Source organism: Pelmatolapia mariae, linkage group LG1 (genome assembly GCF_036321145.2).
Source record: "Pelmatolapia mariae isolate MD_Pm_ZW linkage group LG1, Pm_UMD_F_2, whole genome shotgun sequence".
In the NCBI taxonomy this organism is placed as follows: Eukaryota; Metazoa; Chordata; class Actinopteri; order Cichliformes; family Cichlidae; genus Pelmatolapia; species Pelmatolapia mariae.
In genome coordinates, this window is record NC_086227.1 from 21,747,856 (window position 1) to 21,766,534 (window position 18,679).

Below are 18,679 nucleotides of genomic sequence, written 5' to 3' on the forward strand. Positions count from 1 at the left end.
GCAAGGTGTGAATGTCATGATTACAATCTCATTTAGATTGACAGATGGCAGTTTTCATGAGCTAATCATAGATAAGCTGGCAAGAGTTTATTCCTTCGTCAAGGCGAGAGCCAAGTCGTGCGTTTCTGTCAGCAACACTACACACAAACACCACCAGGTTGCATTTCATAAAACCTGGAGAGGTGCTTGGAAAGCACGATTGAAGGAAGAACTCAGCAGATAAATGTATTCTAATCACATATTTAAAAAATGTCAGAGCCTTGGATGTGTTCACGGAAGTCCATTTCATAGATGGTATAAAATCAGTTTAAAATAGCTGTTGGGTTAAGACTGCTGTCTAATACGTGACAATATGCTGGATCTGACTATATTACAAGTTTTTGCATTATAATGAGAGGAGAAAGAAACCCAATGAAAACTTTCTTTGGCACCAAGGTTCAGACATCTATGAAAACACAAGTTAATCAAAAACATGATTGCACAAATTTAAAAAATCCAGCAGGTGTTTTGGATCACAGTAAGATATGTGGATACTAAAAGCAACCCACACAGCTTTTAATTCACATCTGTGACTTGTGTCAAAATTCAATTATTTTACTTTTTTGCATCACATGAGTCCTGGTCAGCTGCAGAGTAGATTGGTGGGGTTAAAAGTTGAGAGACCAGCCCCCAGTACAACACTTGGACACATCTGTCTGTAGTGCAGCAGCTGTGAACTTGCTCTAAATTTGGTTCCGTGTATAACTGACGCATTTACAACAGTAGGGGGCACTGTAGGCACAAACTGTAGATCATTGATGCAGACGTCAAATAAATCGATTAGTTCTAAATTAATATTTTGTTTTGTAGCGTGTCAAACTTGATAATTTAATACTCTCAATCAGTGTATCAATAACTCAACTGTCAGTAACTCAGGAGGGAAGAGTGGGAAATACTCCAGTTAAATCCTGTAGTTTTTCTTAATGTGGTAAAAAACAAAACTCAAGTTTAAAGCAGGGTTTAAGCCAGGAAGATCCTCTGAAAAAAACTGACTACTAAAATATTGAAAGACCTGTATATTATTTACAGGTCAGGAGAGGTGGACGGTAATAAAAAAAAAAAAGAAGAAGAAGAAAGAAAGTTGGAAAGTTTTACATTGAGCCCCTGCAGGAAAACTGAATGTTAAATTCTCGACTTTTGTCTGGCAGGCATGAACCAAGACTTATATAAAGCCCTGCTATTACAGCTGAGGCTCTGCACATTTTGCATTTTGTGTTCTGTGGGTGTTCTGATAAAGTGAAATGAATAAATATACAAAACAACACCGGAGCAGAACAACACAAAATCTCGCTGATGGAGTGAGATTTCCTGCCTCCAATGCATTACTCACTACGCTGTGAGGAAAGTGTCAAATATTCTGTATGCTCAGCATGTCAACGTACACAAGCTGGAAATAAAAATTTTTTTAAAAAACAGGATGTGGGGGACTCCGTGCCCTTGAGTCTCCTTAGAGTGTCTCTGTAGTCCCGCGGTCTGAACGTCCATAAATAATTCAGCTGATGAAGGTGAGTGGACAGTCAGGTTGGTTGGACAGGGGTGATTGATGTGGCTGATAGGAGCTCAAATGGATGGTCCTGTTATTCGTATGATATGGTGTTGCAAAATAACCAATACACAGAGACAAAAGAAGACTTTAGAAATATTGCTACCTCAACTAAATGGCTTATCTGCCATTTATGTGCAGTCATTTAATCAGGATGGACACATTCAACTATCACCGTGTCTCATTATTGGCCACTGGGATGAATTTCCTGTTTTACAATGCTGCATTAAATGCTTAACAAAATATAGATATTCTTATTGATTTCTGCCGGGAATCTCATTCTCTGCATTTCACCCATCCTGTGGATTAGGATAGAGGGCCCAGCCACCGGGCAGGAGAAGATTGTTAAGTCAATGTACCCCAGATCATAAAAAAGCCGCCCAGAGATGAGTGTTTTTGTTTTTAGTTGATGGACAGAAATTCTTTTAACAACTTTAACAATCCCTTTAACTCCTTTATTGAGCAAGAAATCACAGACTCACTAACTCAGATACACTTTTAAAGAATAAATCCATATCTCTGCCTCACCTTAATCTATAACTGTAGCGTGGAGAGCTGAATGAGCTGAATGTCTTCTTCTTTTTTGCTGCTCAACAAAACATCTCACATTGACTGTTTGACGTCCAATTGCAGTCAGTGAGGCTGGGCACCCGGCAGTGTGAGCTTCTCTATGGTTTACCCTTTGTAAAAGGGGAACTGCAACATTTTTGACCACAGTGTTAAAACGAGTCAAACATGACGCCTGGAGATAGCAGCTTCCATCACCGGTAAGAAAACTTTAGAATCAATAATGTCTTTGAAACCCTCTAAAAACCTTCCTGTGGACAGAAATACCTCCACTCAGTGGAGCCGCTGGTGGAAAATTTTACACAAATGCACTGAGGGAGCTTGACTAGACTAAAAAAATAAAAAATAAAAATCTGAGTGCACCAGACCATGTGTAGAGATCCTCCTATTTGGGTTATTGTACATGCAATGTGGTCAGCAGCACCAAGGCAAGCACTGAATGTGACTGGGGAGAAGCAGCAGGGGAACTCGGAATAGATAATCCATGTGTAAACGCAGGGAACGTCCTGTGAGGTGCTCAACCGACACAGCAGCAGCAGCAGCAGCAGATGGTCGTTGTTTGGAGCTGTGGCGTAACAGGGCTCAGGTGTGTGCCCCAAAGCAGACGCTTAATACCACCTCTGAATACCCATGGAAGAAGAGGCAGTGAGGGTGAAAACTCCAGGAGAGATCTGCCTCTGTCGGAAAGCAGCCAGTGTGTGCGCGTTAAACACTGGCTGCTGATCCAGGCTTCTTTTGTCTGAAGAGCTTTAAACGTAAAATCAACCTGAGAGCAATGCGTGTGCATTTTTATTTATTTACTTTTGAATGAGCAACATGGTGATCATCTCAGCAGAGTAGTCAATTAGAAGCAGGGAGCCAAATGTTTTACATCTCATGCTGCTGGAATGATTTTATTGACCTGCCCATCTGCTATGAAAGCCTCACAAAGCCTCATATCCTCTTGATATAAAGACCAGATTTTAATGCGGCGCAAGTCAAATGAAAGCAAAGAATGTTCCACGTATCCGAAGGACATTTTAGCACCGTGAGGTTTAAAAAGCTTCTGGAATAAAATGTTAAAATGTGAAGCCTACACTTTGCTTTTGTCATTCACTTTGCACAATAACTAACAGCCAGCTGCACAAGTTGCTTTCAGACAGCTCGAACTAAGCTCTTACTCTGAGTTTTTACATTTTCTCTGTTTTCTTCAACTGCTTTGTCTCTCCCGGCCTTCGGTGCTGTTTTGCAGAAACTCGAGAGCTGATGTTTTTTGTCAGCGCCATGTATGAATGTTATGCAATATCTGGAAATACATTCAGGAAAATAATACATTTGTGGGTGGACTGTGAAAAGGTCCAAGCATAGACGCAGTGTAGAAACAATACATTATATAACATACACAGCTGTCAAGTGATTGAAAAACCACTCTGTGAATCAATTCATTGTCATTTTTACTGAAGGCAACTTTACACTTGACTTGGAGCATTTGTGCGTGCGTGCACTCAGCGCATACTGTGTAGTACTTGTGGGTGCATGTGTGTATTTAGCAAAGGTAGAAGAGTCGCCTGCCTTTAGCTGTCTGCAGCTTCCACACGGAGATTTGATTGCGATGTGCTGCTGCTGGATGAGCAGTTCTTTTGAACTTCCTCTTGCAGTTCTATGTATGTCTGTGTAAAAGCTGACAATACTACTAAAAGGATGAATCTCAGTGCAGAATGAATGGTTTCTGTTGAAAGACGGTCCCGTAAATGGCAAACACGCAGAGGAGGATGGCGAAAGGGGCACTATTGTGTTCACTGTTGACTCCAAAATTTTCATTTCATGTACTCTTCCTTGCTACAGCCCATCAGTTCATGCTCTGTCTGAAACATGCTTAAGGCCACCTTCCCTTTCGGTCAGCCCCTGTCCAAACAGAAAAGCAAGAGGATTGGGCTTCTGTTCTGAAAGCCAGATCTGTGTGCCTGAGATGGCCACTTTAAGGATGTCTACCCTCAATAACATCACAGAGCATCAAAGAGTAGAAAGGAAAAAAAAAACGGTAATGTGCCCGAAGCCTGAGCTTCAGCTCACATAGGTCACTTGCACATACGCTAACCACATTATTTTTACCACTGCAGTATAGAAAATAAAGAGAAAACACAAATGCTGCATGCAGTTCAGCTTACATTAAGAAGCGTCTTTTCCCCTCTCTTTTGCACATATTTCAGTGCATCCTGCTCTTTCTATCCTCATAATCTTCAGTAAGCAACTCATCCCTGAGCGGGGAGGCTGCTGTAATAACTAGTTGAACATTTGGCCATAAACAGTAGTATTGTGTTGGAAAACAATCTGAATGGCATATCTGGTCCAAAATCCACAAAGGCTGCAGAGAATTAGCAGATAGAAATGAGCGACACCTTATGGAGGCGGGTTAAACATGAAAATAATGCTATGTCTGTGTTTATAGACAAGAATTTAACTAAATCACTCCACCTCAGGTTTTGAGCTTCCAGATCCCAGCATTTTCCCACAGCCTCTTTTCCCTACCTCTTTCTTTTATGGACTCGATTTCTAATTGAACTCAAAACAATCGAGTCCCAGCGAAAAGCCCATCCCTTACATCAGCAGCTGGACGCTCTCCACTCCCCATCCCTACAAGCCGAGCCTACTCCCTCCTCACCAGTCTAAGCCAATGAGTTTCGGCGGAGCAAACAAAAATCAAGCAGTGTGTTATGGGAGCGGATTAAACAAGTGTGCTCAAGAAGAGAAACAGCTTCAGGTAGGAAGTGAGTCTCCCGCTTAACCCGACTGTAAGCGCAGTTTATCGGTTTGGTGAAGTGCCGCTGAGTTTTTGATCAGCTGCAAATAGTCTCGGAAGTGAGTCAGATGAGCCAGCGATAAATGAGGCTGTGAAAGTAGACTGTCCGCTTCACGCTTTAACTCTTATTTAACTGTTGCTGTTATTTTGCCCCCCCTGAGCCTTGACCGGTGTTGGGTTTTGAAGCTTGCAGATGAGCTGTGGCTGTGGCGTTTATTCACCGGGATAAAGTGTGAAGTAGCCGTTTAGTCGCGTTTAGGCAGCCTTCCGCCTTACGTGTAAATTTCACCGGTGGATTGAGTAGAAGTTTGATTCATAACACGCGCTCGGTCGTATCTGGGAGCCTTTGATGCTGGCTCTGTTTTGAGCTTTCTGGAGTTCAGATTCATGCTTTGAGATAACATGTGGTTTCACAACTGGCTGAGATAGACGCGTACGGGCGCTGTCCTCGGTGCTGAAAGCCAAGCGCCGAGTGTGCTGCACTTCTTCGTTTGAATCATAAGGATGTCACATTTACAGTGATATTAGAGGAAATTACAGCCCCACCTTTAAAGCATTTAAGGGGGTTATTAGTTGTGCGAAACCGCCGTGCTCAAGGACACTTAAGCAGGGCGTATGCTGCCCACATTAAACACATCAAAGTCCTTTCTTTGAGTACTACCTGCTCAACCCATTGCCTTTTTGGATCCATGATTCTTTCCATCTACTTTAACTTATTTGCTTGTTCTTTATTAGGAGGAAATGCACTTTAAATCCTTTAAATGCATCAGCCATCTCATATTCAGTTCTTGAAACAGGATAAAATAGTGAAAATACAGGGAACTCTTGATACAGGTGGGCTCTCCCCCCCTTTAAATATTGTAATAAAGCTTGTTAGAATAAGAGGTGGCACTCAGTTTGATCACCTTAAACGAATTTTTGCAGGAATTTGAACTAGACTCCTAAAGGCACAACCCTGCCACCTTCATGCCCTGTCTGTCGCTGTTACCAAGGTGAGATGATAACCCTCAGGAGGGGGGACAGCTCTGACAGGCAGCAATAACAGCTTGAGTTTGCTTTGGTCCCCTGAGACTCAGCAAGAATCTCTGTTTTTCTTTTTTGTGACAGCTGTACCAAGTCAAAAGGGCCCGTCTCCTGTGAGAGTGCCACGTCTTTACCGAGATCCCTCAACCTATCACTGGATTTTTCCATCCCTCAGAGCTACACCACAGTCTCACCTCGCACTGCTTCGCTGGTTGGCAGATCTCTCTTGCCCTGAGCCAGGATGAATGATGTTCTGGAGGCCACCTCCCCTGCAACCAGCCTCAGCGGTCCAGCTACCTGTGTCACCAAAGTCGAGCTGCGCGTGTCTTGCAAAGCTCTGCTGGACCGAGACACTCTGAATAAGTCTGACCCCTGCGTCATACTCATGGTACAGAACGATGGACAGTGGATAGAGGTGAGACCTCATTTTATTCTTCAGTACTGGCACATGTACAGGTGAGCCTCTGGGAGGGAAAAGTGTGACTAATATCTCCTCACTTAACAGTCCACCTTCATTTATTAATCTCCCTGCCTGAGTCATTACCTGCATTATTTCAGGAATTGAAGCCTTGACTCACACATCAAGACAGCTGAAATATTCAAATGCAGGCTCTTGAGGTGATTTAAATAACATGTTTTCTTAATGTTATTAATGTTAATTGCACAGGGAAATACAGAGGAGACTTGCTCTCTTCCCTCCTTTTATCACAAACCCAAGATTAAAGATTGGTCATGTGTGAAATGTTGTAGATTGGGAGTGATATTGCTCTCTCTGTCTCTCTCCAGTCGTCACAAAATCTGTGTAGTCATACAAGATCGACCAGGGAGATAAATCTGTTAATGGTTTGGTGAACTTGCAGCTGTTTTATTTTTTTTCCTTTCTTTTTATTTATTTATTTTTTCTTTGCTCTTTTGGAAAAGAGCATGGCTTACACAACAGATGCCTGATTCAGAATTGAAAATGTCAAATGGAGTATACATTTGCAGTCATCACTGTCTGTCTCCACAATTAAAACAACTCGCACACAAATTGTGTTCGCTGCCCTGTCGGATTCACATTATGTGCAGTATAATTCACTTGTCTACATGGGTAAACAGTGGTTTGGTAATTTGCAGCATGATGAGATGTGTTCCAGCTGAAAATGTTTACTTTCTTGGTTTGGTCCCAAGCTGATCTGAAGTGTAGGCAGCGGCTCTCTCATTTCCCTGTTAATTAAGTCATTTAGTTCATGAGGGAGAGCCAAAAGGCAGGTCTCCGTTAAGTAGAGGATGTGTTAATGTGTGGCAGAGGATATCTAATTATATAGATTTTTTTCCCCTGCAACCCTTCATCTAGCAAAAGGCTCTGTTTTCAGGGAAATTGGAGATGATTAACCCTGACAGATTCCGGCCACATGGGAGTCATTTGTTGGAGGTGTGCACATTAATGTTTGGGCTATATGAACGTGGAAACCTCAAGATGCTATTTTCAGGTGGAGACGATAAAAACTTGCTTTGAAGTTGTCTTTGGATTTAATTTGATGGGAGGGTGTTACATGAGATGACTGACCTGGGTTCAATGTGCATGAATTTATGAGTGGCTATTTTTAGCCTCACTAACTGAAGCATATGCTTGACAAAAAATCAGATAATAGCGCCATCACCACAGCTCTATCTATCTATCTATCTATCTATCTATCTATCTATCTATCCACCCGAGTCTTGACAATCATAACAGTATTCACCAGTTGTCCAATGCTCTGCTGTCAAATCCCTCAGTTCTGGGCGGCACCATCCCGTCTGCAAATTGTTTACTTACGTCAACAACTGAGTAAGAAGCAGAGCCCACTCATATCGCCACCATATCACGCTCTTCCTGCCGTCTAAGCTCATGCTGCGTGGCCCCAGTGGCTTGTTAAACTGCACATATTTCCACGATTACCTTTTTTCACCACCTGCTCACGGGGAAAATTAGGAGGCAGGTTGACGATCACATGACATGTGTCACCTTCTTACGTAAACTGGACCCTGTACGCTTCTCTGAAAACTAGTTATTCCCAAAACTCGATCTCTAATTTAAGCTGCATGTATTTGTTATGATAAAGCAGCCTAAATAATGCACTGATTATAGAAATTAATTTCCCATGTCAGGAATCTCTTTATAGTTTCTGGCCCCACACCAAAAGCAAACAGGCGTCTCACACACAGACTAGCACAAACTACCCTATGTAGCTCTGATTAGCCTTCATCAACAAACAGACTCATCAGACTCATCCCAAATCTGTCCATCCAGATGGCACAAAGAGAGAAAGAATAGGCAAGAAAGGCCAGTAAAGAATAAATAGGATTAAATGTGACAAAGGAGGCCAAGTCTGACCTGGTAATTCTTTTTTCTTTGCATTGCTTGCTTTGAAACAATAAAGCAACACCTTCTTTTTATTATTGCTGTTAGCCAGACAGCTATTCTGGTTATTAATCTAGAAGTCTGACATATGTTTAGAAACAAGTACATCCTTTTTTCCCCTGAACTACTAACCTGGAGCTGAATTACAAAAATAGAGGAAACTAAGATAAAAACTGACAATTGATCAGTTACATTATATTTGTGCAAAAAGTAAGTAAATAAAATGGAAATGGTTGGCCTCATGTAATCCTCTGAAGCAGTGTCTACAGATAAAACCTCCACCCCTCAAAAATAACACAAAATGTTTACATTATTAATGTAAATGAATAAAGCAGAGCCGATTATTCACACTGAAAATGTGAGTATCAGAACAAACTCCAATGATTAGAGTGTACACAAGACAGGGAGTAACAGGTGGAATGTGACTTATTTAACCCTTTAAAGCTCAAAACATTAAATAATTACCAGAATTGTCTTGAAAATGGATTTTTTAAATTAAATCTTCAGACAATTAAAACAAAAATTTGCATATATGAGTTTTAATTTGTATTATATTTGCTACATCCATCATCCATTTAAAATAATTTAGAACACAACTAAAACATTGTGAAAACTCATATATCAAATACGATACACTGGGCGCTAACAGGTTATACAATGACTCTGGTGTTTCCATGCAAATGAAATGTGAAATGTCATCATGCAAAATTCAGCCTAAGAGAAGATCTTAAATTTTATCACAAGATCGACAACACTTGCAAGTGTTTGCGTTAAAGCTTCCTGCACTTACAGTGAGATTTGACCTGCCCAGGAGGCACGGCAGGGAAAAACAAAACAAATAAACATGCAATAAAAACTTTGCTGTCCAAAAAGTACATTAGAGCAAAGCTGCAGGGAACAAAAAGGGCAAACACCGGGCTTTGTGGAAGACTATGCTCTAGACAGACATGTTTGGCAAAGACCAAACACAGCTTTTCAGAAAAAGAACATCATACCAACTATGGCGGAAGTGTTATATCGTGGGGCTGCCCCGGTGCCTTAGGGAATAGGCAGCTTACAGTCATTGATTCAAGTAAAAATCCTGCATCATACCAAAAAGTGCTTGAAGATAACATGAGACCAAAAGCTGAAGTTGAACCAGAAGTGGACCTTTCAGCAGGATAATGATCCTAGATGCACTAACAAATCAATAAAGGAACGTCTCAGAAAGAAGGAATGGAGAAAGCTCAAGCAAGAAAACATCTTGCAGCTGAAGGAATTTTTGTGTCGAACATTGAAAAACTCTGATCTCAGACACTGATTCACAATTGTGCAAAATACCCTAAGAGGTCATTTCTGCCAAAAGGGGCAATTATAGCTTTCTTTCTTTCTTTCTTTCTTTCTTTCTTTCTTTCTTTCTTTCTTTGGCAGAAGAATAGCATGCCTGTTGATGCTGAGGTTGAATACTACCTTTATCTCTAGGCACAATTTAACATTTTATGTGTGTCCAAATATCAAAAAAGCCTACAATTTTCATTAGATGCACTTATTTGTTCACATAAAAAAGCACAAAACCCCCAGAAAAACCCCATCAGGGCTATAGGGACTCCAGTCGAATTATTCGTGCATGGGTGTTTTGGGCCCATGCCCTTCTTTATCATGTAAAGTGGCACCAATAAAGATGCTTCCGAGTAGGTGGGAGGCTTTATGTGGTTTGGGTCTCCTTGGAGGGAGGGCTCAGCTCAAGTTATTCTGAGTCATCCTTATTGTCCTACAATGAAACATTTCTATTCACAAATATGAGTGGGTTTCTTCCAGGTTGGTAACAACTCTGTTCACTGCATGTGAGGATTCACTGAAAAGGATGACGAGGAAGTTTTATAACTTTCACAATATCGTCGTGTCCGTTCAAATGTCTGAGAAATGCCACCAAGAATGACCTTAAATGTTGATGTATGAGTTTATTTGTGAAAGGCGTGATCTGAAGCTTTGCAAGAGAAAGCAAATTCTTTCCCTCAGTGCTGACTGACGTCTTGTACAGGCTTTTTAATGATTTCCCATAATGTTCCCCCTTGAAGAAAGTGTCACGGCTTATGCACACCTTGTCACGATGAAGACAGTCCATCATTCACCGTGGCAAAGATTATGCTTTAATATAGCATGCAAGAGGAAAGCTTCAGATCCAATTATGTTGACAGCTTCGTTATTCTTTGGCATATTATTTATAAAAACCCTAAGTGGCTTCAAAAGGAAGAAAATTACCATTTTAAATGTAAAGTATAAATATTATATTTTTCCACAGATCTTGGAAGACTGGCATCACTCTAAAAATCACAAAATGAAGAAATACCTTTCAAAAGACCAAGAAAATCGATTACAAGAAGCTATTGGCTTGTGATCTGAGATATTTGCTTGATGTTTGTGCTTTGATTTGTAGATTAGATGTATAAAATGTTGTGCGTGATGCAGGAATCACGCTTCTTATTCCAGTTCAGTCCTTCAGCTTATAGACTCTCCCAAAGCGAGAGATGAGAAATGGGAAAACACTGTCAACCGTTTGTAAAGTAATCAAAAGCAAAGTGTGGACCTGCCCCGCTGACAATGAAGAAATGACTTTGGACTGTGTCGTAGACCAATGCTATTGAAGCCGCTACGTTTGGATGAGCACTTAAACCTTCCTCAGTCCTTCATTTGCTGCTGATAGATGAGTTCCATATAATGCACCTTGGTGGGTCTTTTCCCTTCTGGGTCATTCAGTATTTACACATTTAGCTTTAAGTCCCAAACATCGCTTATACACGCACATTTGATTAATCTTGGAAATTCGTGACAATTTTTTTGTCTGTGTATATTTATTGTTCTTGTTAAATTTACCAGTACTAAAGCGTTGTTGACTTCAAAATCACGCTCAATGACGATTTGTCCTTGTGACAAATTGGGCAGTGTGGAAATGTTCATGGAACTGTGTGAGAGCTAAATTCTACATCACGAACAGATGGGGCCGCAGAGAGATCAGCTTTTCCTTGTCAGGCAGTCAAAGACAAGCATGGATGTTTCCTCTAAGCTGAGATTAAATGTCAGAGCCCTCCAATCATCTCTCATATCATCCTCTTGACAAACATAATAACGTCTGCCCTTCTTTGTAAAGAAGCTGGTTCTGTTTCTTACATGCGATGTAAAACGCTATAAGATACAGTCTGTCAAAGAGGGGCTTCATTTCTTTACAAATGCATACAGTCTGTCATAATTAGGAACATTAGATAAACTAGTGTTGAGATTCAAAAGTTCATTCAGCATGTTCTCTCTCAGCTGGACAGGACAGAAGTGATCAAGAGCAACTTGCACCCCGTCTTTGGCAAGGTTTTCTCGCTGGATTACTACTTCGAGGAGGTTCAGAAACTGCGATTTGAGGTTTACGACATCCACGGCACTCACAGCATCGGAACCCGTGATGATGACTTTCTGGGAGGGGTGGAGTGCACTCTTGGCCAGGTAAGCAGATGCTGCTGTCTTACTAACCCATTTTTGCCAGCTGTAGCTCCAGATTTGTGGTCTAATAACTGGGATTTGTTGGTGTAAAAGCACTAAAACATGCCCCCTTTTGTCTTTATTGGTAAATGGTGTATATTTGCTGCACCGCTTGCAGTAAATGATTCTTAATTATTAGTGATGCCAAAGGCTCAGATTGCTATATACTGCTGTTTGCTGCTGAGGGCTCAAGGCCAAATGTTTTGTTTATCTTGCTCTTTGCAGATAGTGGCCCAAAAGAAGATGGTGAAACCTCTGTTGCTCAAGTATGGGAAATATGCTGGCAAATCCACCATCACAGTAGGTTCCTGACATTCCGTGTGTAATGTTGCTGCTCTGATGAATGAACTAATTTGAACACATAACACATTAGCCCTGTGTTGCTCCTTGGTATCATTGTAGCGGTGTAATTTTATTTTATAAGTCAGACATCTTTTCTATGGTAGTGGCACGGAGAGGCATTCCCACTAAGCGCATAGGGAAGCAAGAAAATCCATAAGAAATGATGCATGCACAAGAAATCATGTGTCAAATGTGGAAGAGAATAGCTCTTGGTTCATTATCCAGCATCTTATAGTTAACAAGCCAGTGGCGGTAGCACATCAAAACATGACAAGGTAATCACGCAACCCTCCACTCAGGTCGGGAAATACACAAGAGAATCTCATCTTCTCCTTTCTCTAATGAATTCATGGTGGACAAGCTGCTGCAAAGTCTGACAGCATTATTATCACCGGGCTGGACTGTCACACACAGTACAGATGTTCCCGTGTTTGCGTCGGTCTCCTGCATGTTTTTGGTGTGAGATAAAGTACAAAGCGTGATTTAAATTCAGCCCCATCTTACACACACAGACAACAAACTTCACCTCCTTGGTTCTCTTCACTTACTGAATACAGGCAAAAAAAAGAATCACTCAGTCTTTTGCCAGATTTAGAATTTATTTAAAGAGCAAATGCATTATGAAGCTCTCGAGGGGAATGGTGAGGATTCTCACAAAGGAATAATCTGACCATTTCATCTGCACAAGCGAAGAGAATTCAGTGCACAAGCATAATGCTGAACCATTATCCGTAATGCTGTAGTGGCACACGCATAATGGCATTAAAAACATGCCTCTGTTGATTTATAATAGTGCAGCTCTTCATTATACTTTACTTGCTACACCTAAAAAAAACAAAACAGAAAATATTCTTACTGTAGCATATTTTATGAGACACGATGGAGATAATGTAGGAGGTTTTTTTCTTTGTAAAAAAAACATCCTAGATTTATAGACACATATTTGTACTTCTACACCCCCATTGACATGATGCATTATCAAACCCATGGGACCAGGATTAGGTAACGCACCAGGTATTTGAGGTTACATAATTACTAGTTAAATTCAAAGTCAGACCCTGTGGATTTCACCTCAGACAAAGTTAAGATAAGTAAGAGAATGAACTGAGAAAGTATACTTTTGCCATATAGTTAGGTAGACAAGCTGTGGGCTACGAAGTGAGCTCAGTAGATCCATACCAAAAATGCCTGTTAGCATCTACTGTTTGCAGTGTACCCATTAATGTGCAGACAGCTTGCTGCTGCTATACAGCCTGCTCTATTCTTTACCAAACAAATATATTTTCATTGCTTTTCATATGCAAAAGCATGAACCCGCTCCATTCTGTGCTCACTGTATTGTTGCCTTATGTATAACAGGCAGCAAAAACCACATCTTCAAGCGTGAGACAGAAGCTGTTTTCAAGCATGAATCCCAGAAAATGTGCAGGGAATCATGTTGGGGCAATGTCTGAAGTTGCCCTTTCCCACGTGAGTGCTACCCCATGCTGTCATGTGTCCTGCTTCCTGGAGGTGTGAATTCACCAGGCAATTAGTGCACTCTTCTTTTTGTGCACTCTTCTCACATATCTTCTGGACTTTTGAACAAACATACTTCTTAATGTTTATTAAAGGGCAGAGCAGGTGTGTTTCAGCTAAAAGCCTTCATCAGTGCAACTGAACTTAACAGTTGTAAAGACAGCTGGCTGGTAAAGGCTGCTTAATGTCGGATCCGACTGCTTCAGACATTTAGGGTCTCAGGCTCAACTCTTTTGGGTGTGAAAATGTCTGTAGTCACAGGCAAATCCTCATTCTAACTTTAATACAATAATCCTTAAACAGCCATTAAAATAGATCACAATCTACTCACGCTATACTACTTAATCTGCTGCCCTGGCAAAGATGGAAAGCACACATGCACTGACCCCTTCTGCCTACACCTTTTACAAAGATTTTACATGCTAGTTGCTCTTGTCAGGACAAACTGGGTGATAAAAAAAATAAAAAATAAAACCTTTCCTTCCCTGTCATCACTGTCAAGCGTTGTCTAGCCCTGGGCATGCTCACTTTACAGCCATAGTTCTGGCAATTTGATGTAAGGTTGCTGCCAGTTTCATACAGAAAAGCAGAAAGCAAAGCCTTGTGTTCTGTGAGGTGGACAGACAGCACAATGGGAGCAGCAGAAGGTGCGCCGTGTTTCTTACAAGCTGAACTTTTTCCTCTCTAAACAAATGTGGAAAGTGGAAAAAAATCTGATAACTAGCACAACTTTACTGTTTTGTTGTGGTAACTTTTACATCTATAACAATGTAAATTCACAAGTTGAGGTGATAACCTGACACATTAGTAAGCTTCTAGCTAATGTGTCTCTCCACTCTCTGGTTTAATCCTACACCAAGTAAAAGCCACTCCAAGAAAAAATGCTAATGATCACAACGAGTTTCAACTATTTCTTTTTACAATAAAAAACATAGAATTATGTGGATATGCATGTGCACAGAAATATTACTGTTACAAGCAAGCAGGTAGACTGCAACCTGTAATTTGCATTTACCGTGTAATTTTTTTACAAATGTAAGGTGTCATTTACAGAGAATAAAATATGTAGGCACTGTAGAACAATGTAGCAGCATTCAAAGGATTTCAAGTAAATAAGAAACAAATCAGTAAAGAGTAGCTTTGGAGTATTCTGAAAGATAGTAGAGATCATTTATACTACAAGCCAGTCATCATTTTATTATATTTTGCTTCCAGGGAGTCAGAGTTTCTTGTTAGTAGTCTTGAGGAATCATTTTCCAGGTTTTCTGAAGGTCTTTCACAATTTCTCTTTGGAGGCTGCTTTTCCACTGGTTTTTAGTTCAACCTAACTATTTTCAGAGGACTGTTTTTGTTTGTTGAGCCATAAACACTGACCTGAATCTTTCAAGTGCAAAAAAAAAATTAACTCAAGGGATTAACCAATATTTTGTCTACACATAACAGACAGCTAAAAGAATCCAACCATTTTTAACTTGTAGCCTGTCACAAAAACACATTTAGTCAAAGAAATGTTTCTATTTCTTTAACTTAATCAACTAAAAATGTCAAAGATAATAAAGTTTGACAGGCACAGAATAGCATTTTTGCACCAGTAAGGTCATTGCTCAGGTTAACACAGACAACTTGGCATATCTTGTAATCATCTGCAGTTTCTCCTTAAAAGATTTAAGGAAACTGGACATGTGGGAGTCAAAATCAAAGGTTTTGGGTCTAAAAAAAAAAAAGATCTACAGCAGATGAACCGAATCTGAAAGTCCGGTCCTTCCAAAGACCTGAGAGATGCATCTGGCCCTTCAGGTGATCCATCTGCTTTTCACTGAAGCTTCATCAGAAATGGTCTCTGTGGATCGGTGGTTGTCAAGAAGCCATTCTTAAAGAAGGGAAACAGGGAGAAAAGGCTGAGGTATGAAACTTACACAAGAATTGGACTGAAAATCAGTGGCAACAGATCTGATGGAGTAATGAATCCAAATTTGAATTTTTTGTTTCAAACCATTATCAGTATGTATGGAGAAGTTCAGGAGAGAGGTACAACAGTGAGTGTCTGCAGCCATCTTTAAAACACAGCGGAGGTCATGGTTTGGGCTGCATTTCACCCGGTGGTGTTTGAGATCTTTTCAAAATTGATGGCATTATCAACACAGAAAAGTGCCGGCACATTTGGATAGATTTTGGATTTCATCATGCAATACCATCCCAAACACACAACCAGTAAAGATGACAAGGGTAAATTATCAGTCAAGAATTTACCTGCCCAGAGCTCCACAGAAATTACTAAAGGAGTGTACGATCATTGTGACAGAAAACAGAACAAAATGTATAAAGTAGAGCTTTGACTATCATTTTAGAAGCCGGGGGAACTATTCCTGAAGACTACTTAAAGGAATGAAAGGAAAGCTTGCCCAAGAAAGTTCAGACTACGTAAAAGAATAAGTGGTGCTCATACCAAGTATCCACATCTGTTTGCACATGTTTCAATAAATGATGGAACTTCTCATTTTCCTAGCAAACAATAAAGAAATGAGGGGTGGCTCTGCACTCTTGTACAGTACTGTAGTTAAGTGATGACTAACTTTGGAGTATTTTTCTGATGTTTTTTCTTCTTGCATTTTTACTCACTCATTCTCCTTTTCACCTACTGGTTAAATGTTTTACAGGACTTCACTCTAAAATCACTTTCATTTGCAATAGAAAATCAAAACAGTACAAATACTCATTATAACTGATGATAGATATTTAAGTCACACAGGGGCATGTAAGTTTTACAAGAGTGGAATTTTATTTGCCGTGTAATTTGTGGATTTGTGTGTTTAACTTTGCATTGACGTGAACGTCTCTTTTATCCTTAGGAGAGTCTTTATGGATAGCATTTACATAGCTTTTAAAAATCTCTTTTCTAAAGAGCCTCACAATGTGTCTGCCCGTTCCCACATTTATGCACATTCACACAGTGATGACAGAGAGCTTTCATAAAATTACTCATCAGGAGGATTTTGAGCTTCGGTGTCTTGCTCAAGGACACTTTGAAATAAAAGCACGATTCACTCCAGTAGCTAATGCAATAAAAAATGGAGCCACTAATTATTGGCAATAGTTTGTTATAAATGCTGACAAATGATACTGTATTGATATTCTGGAGCTTGAATCACAACAGTCATGTTTGCGAGCTTTAAGGTCGTGTTTTGGAAATATATATCACAGTCTTAAGTCACATTTCTTTTAACAGTAATAATGGAAATGCAAACACAAAAACATCACTGCCAAATTCTTTTTCCTTCTAGGTGCACGCTGAGGAAATTTCTGGCAACAACGGATATGTGGAACTCTCCTTCTGTGCCAAGAAGCTCGATGATAAGGTGAGAGGAGTACACGTTTTTGATTGAAACACCAACACAGTTGTTTTATTAGACGCGGTTTAGAAGCATTAGATAGTGAGTATTATGAGAATCCTCCTGTCATGATACTGTATAGGCTAAGAAATCCATCCACAGTAATTCAATGGCATTAAATTTATGCTCACAGAAGGGAATATTTTCTCACAAAAAATCATGCTGTTATATACAAATTATATTAGTATTCAGCATTATTTGTGTTATTAAATGTGGATCCGCTTTAAAGCTGCATATCGCTGACCTTAGCTTCTCCTGGACTCACGCTGTCAGACTTTGCTGAAGGCATGTTTCAATCAAAAAGAGAGCGGGAGTTTACATCCAGTTACAACTCTGATGATCTGTAGTCACACCATGTTCTCAGGAACGAGCCTCGGGACTCAAGACTCACAGGTTGCCCTTTGATTTCCAGCTCTATTTGGAAAAAAATTCAAATTTTCTACAGCATGTGCATTTATTTTTGGAATTCCACTCTGAATTTTACCGCCGCACTGACAGTGAAATTGAAACCAACTCCAACACATGGAGTACAAAATAATAAAAATAAATCCTTGTTGTGAAGTCCATTTTCTCCTCCTCGTAATGGCTGCCCCAAGTATCCAGTTTCTGTTGAAATGCTGGAGAAGCCACTCTAACCCAAATAAATTACTTTTACTTTTAGAGAAATGATGTGCAATCACTTGCCACTCAGATGCAAAAGTGTTCATTTGCTCTGAACAAACAATATAGACTGTGATTAGATACTGATTTTATTTAGGAGCAAAGACAATTTAATTTTGGTTCCAAAAATAACCCATTCTATGTTAGCGAGGAGACACCTTTTGGAAGAACTGAACATCATTTATTGAGATACAGAAGTCAATTAGACACTGAGGAATCATCATAGAAAGTAGTTCCAGCAGTGATAGGACAGGACCCAATGGAGTCTGGATGCTGATGGTGGTGAAGACAAAGATGAAGATAGACATGCTTGGATGCGACTCTGAGTGACCAGTGTGAGGTGGAGATGGAGAGGTGGTGGATTGGGATGTAAAACTCATTTTACACTGTGGGCCACATAAAGCCCACTTTATCATTTACTTTGGTGTAGATAAGGGGAGATCTTTATCAGCAGAGAAGCTGCAAAACTTTTAAGAATACTGTTAAAAATTCAAAATTTACATCTTGCTTCACATTTTCCAGTGGGCCAGATTTGAGTCTTCATGGGGCCGATTCTGGCCCTGGGGCCTTATGTTTGACAACCCTTGACTAGACTCATGATGTTGACAGGATGGGAAAGGGGAGCACTCAGGAAAGCAGACAAATTAGTGATCACAGATCTTTCTTGTTGAAGTTACATATAAGCTTAATTTTTTAGGATTGTGGGCATAACTTGGTCTGGATATAGGAGGCAAGCTGGTTGTAAGAAATCTAGTCTGGTATTAAAATATGGTTCAATTTTCCATCATCTAAGCAAAGAAGTGAAAAACAAACATGCCTCTGAACAGTGCTGGCATCTCTAAAAAAAACTGCATTTCTTCCGTGTCCTCTGCTCAGATTGGGAGGAGATAATGTTGCAGATATTTGTGTTAAAGCTGGGGTAGGCAGGC

At 40.2% G+C, this 18,679-nt stretch overlaps 1 protein-coding gene across 4 annotated transcripts in view; it reads left to right on the top strand.

The window, feature by feature from the left end:
* Positions 1-4,735: 4,735 nt before the first annotated feature.
* Positions 4,736-18,679, top strand: part of cpne7 (copine VII) — a 35,933-nt gene continuing 21,989 nt past the window's right edge. Inside the window, exons 1-6 of one of the 4 annotated variants that reach the window (XM_063475562.1) lie at positions 4,736-4,889; positions 5,853-5,920; positions 6,036-6,366; positions 11,623-11,805; positions 12,067-12,141; positions 16,983-17,057. In XM_063475562.1, coding sequence (XP_063331632.1) covers positions 6,193-6,366; positions 11,623-11,805; positions 12,067-12,141; positions 16,983-17,057 — 507 coding nt within the window. In that variant the 5' untranslated portion in view covers positions 4,736-4,889; positions 5,853-5,920; positions 6,036-6,192. Of the gene's footprint in view, positions 4,897-5,852; positions 5,921-6,035; positions 6,367-11,622; positions 11,806-12,066; positions 12,142-16,982; positions 17,058-18,679 lie in introns of all 4 variants that reach the window. The other 3 variants (XM_063475568.1, XM_063475560.1, XM_063475572.1) reach the window with 3 other exon arrangements.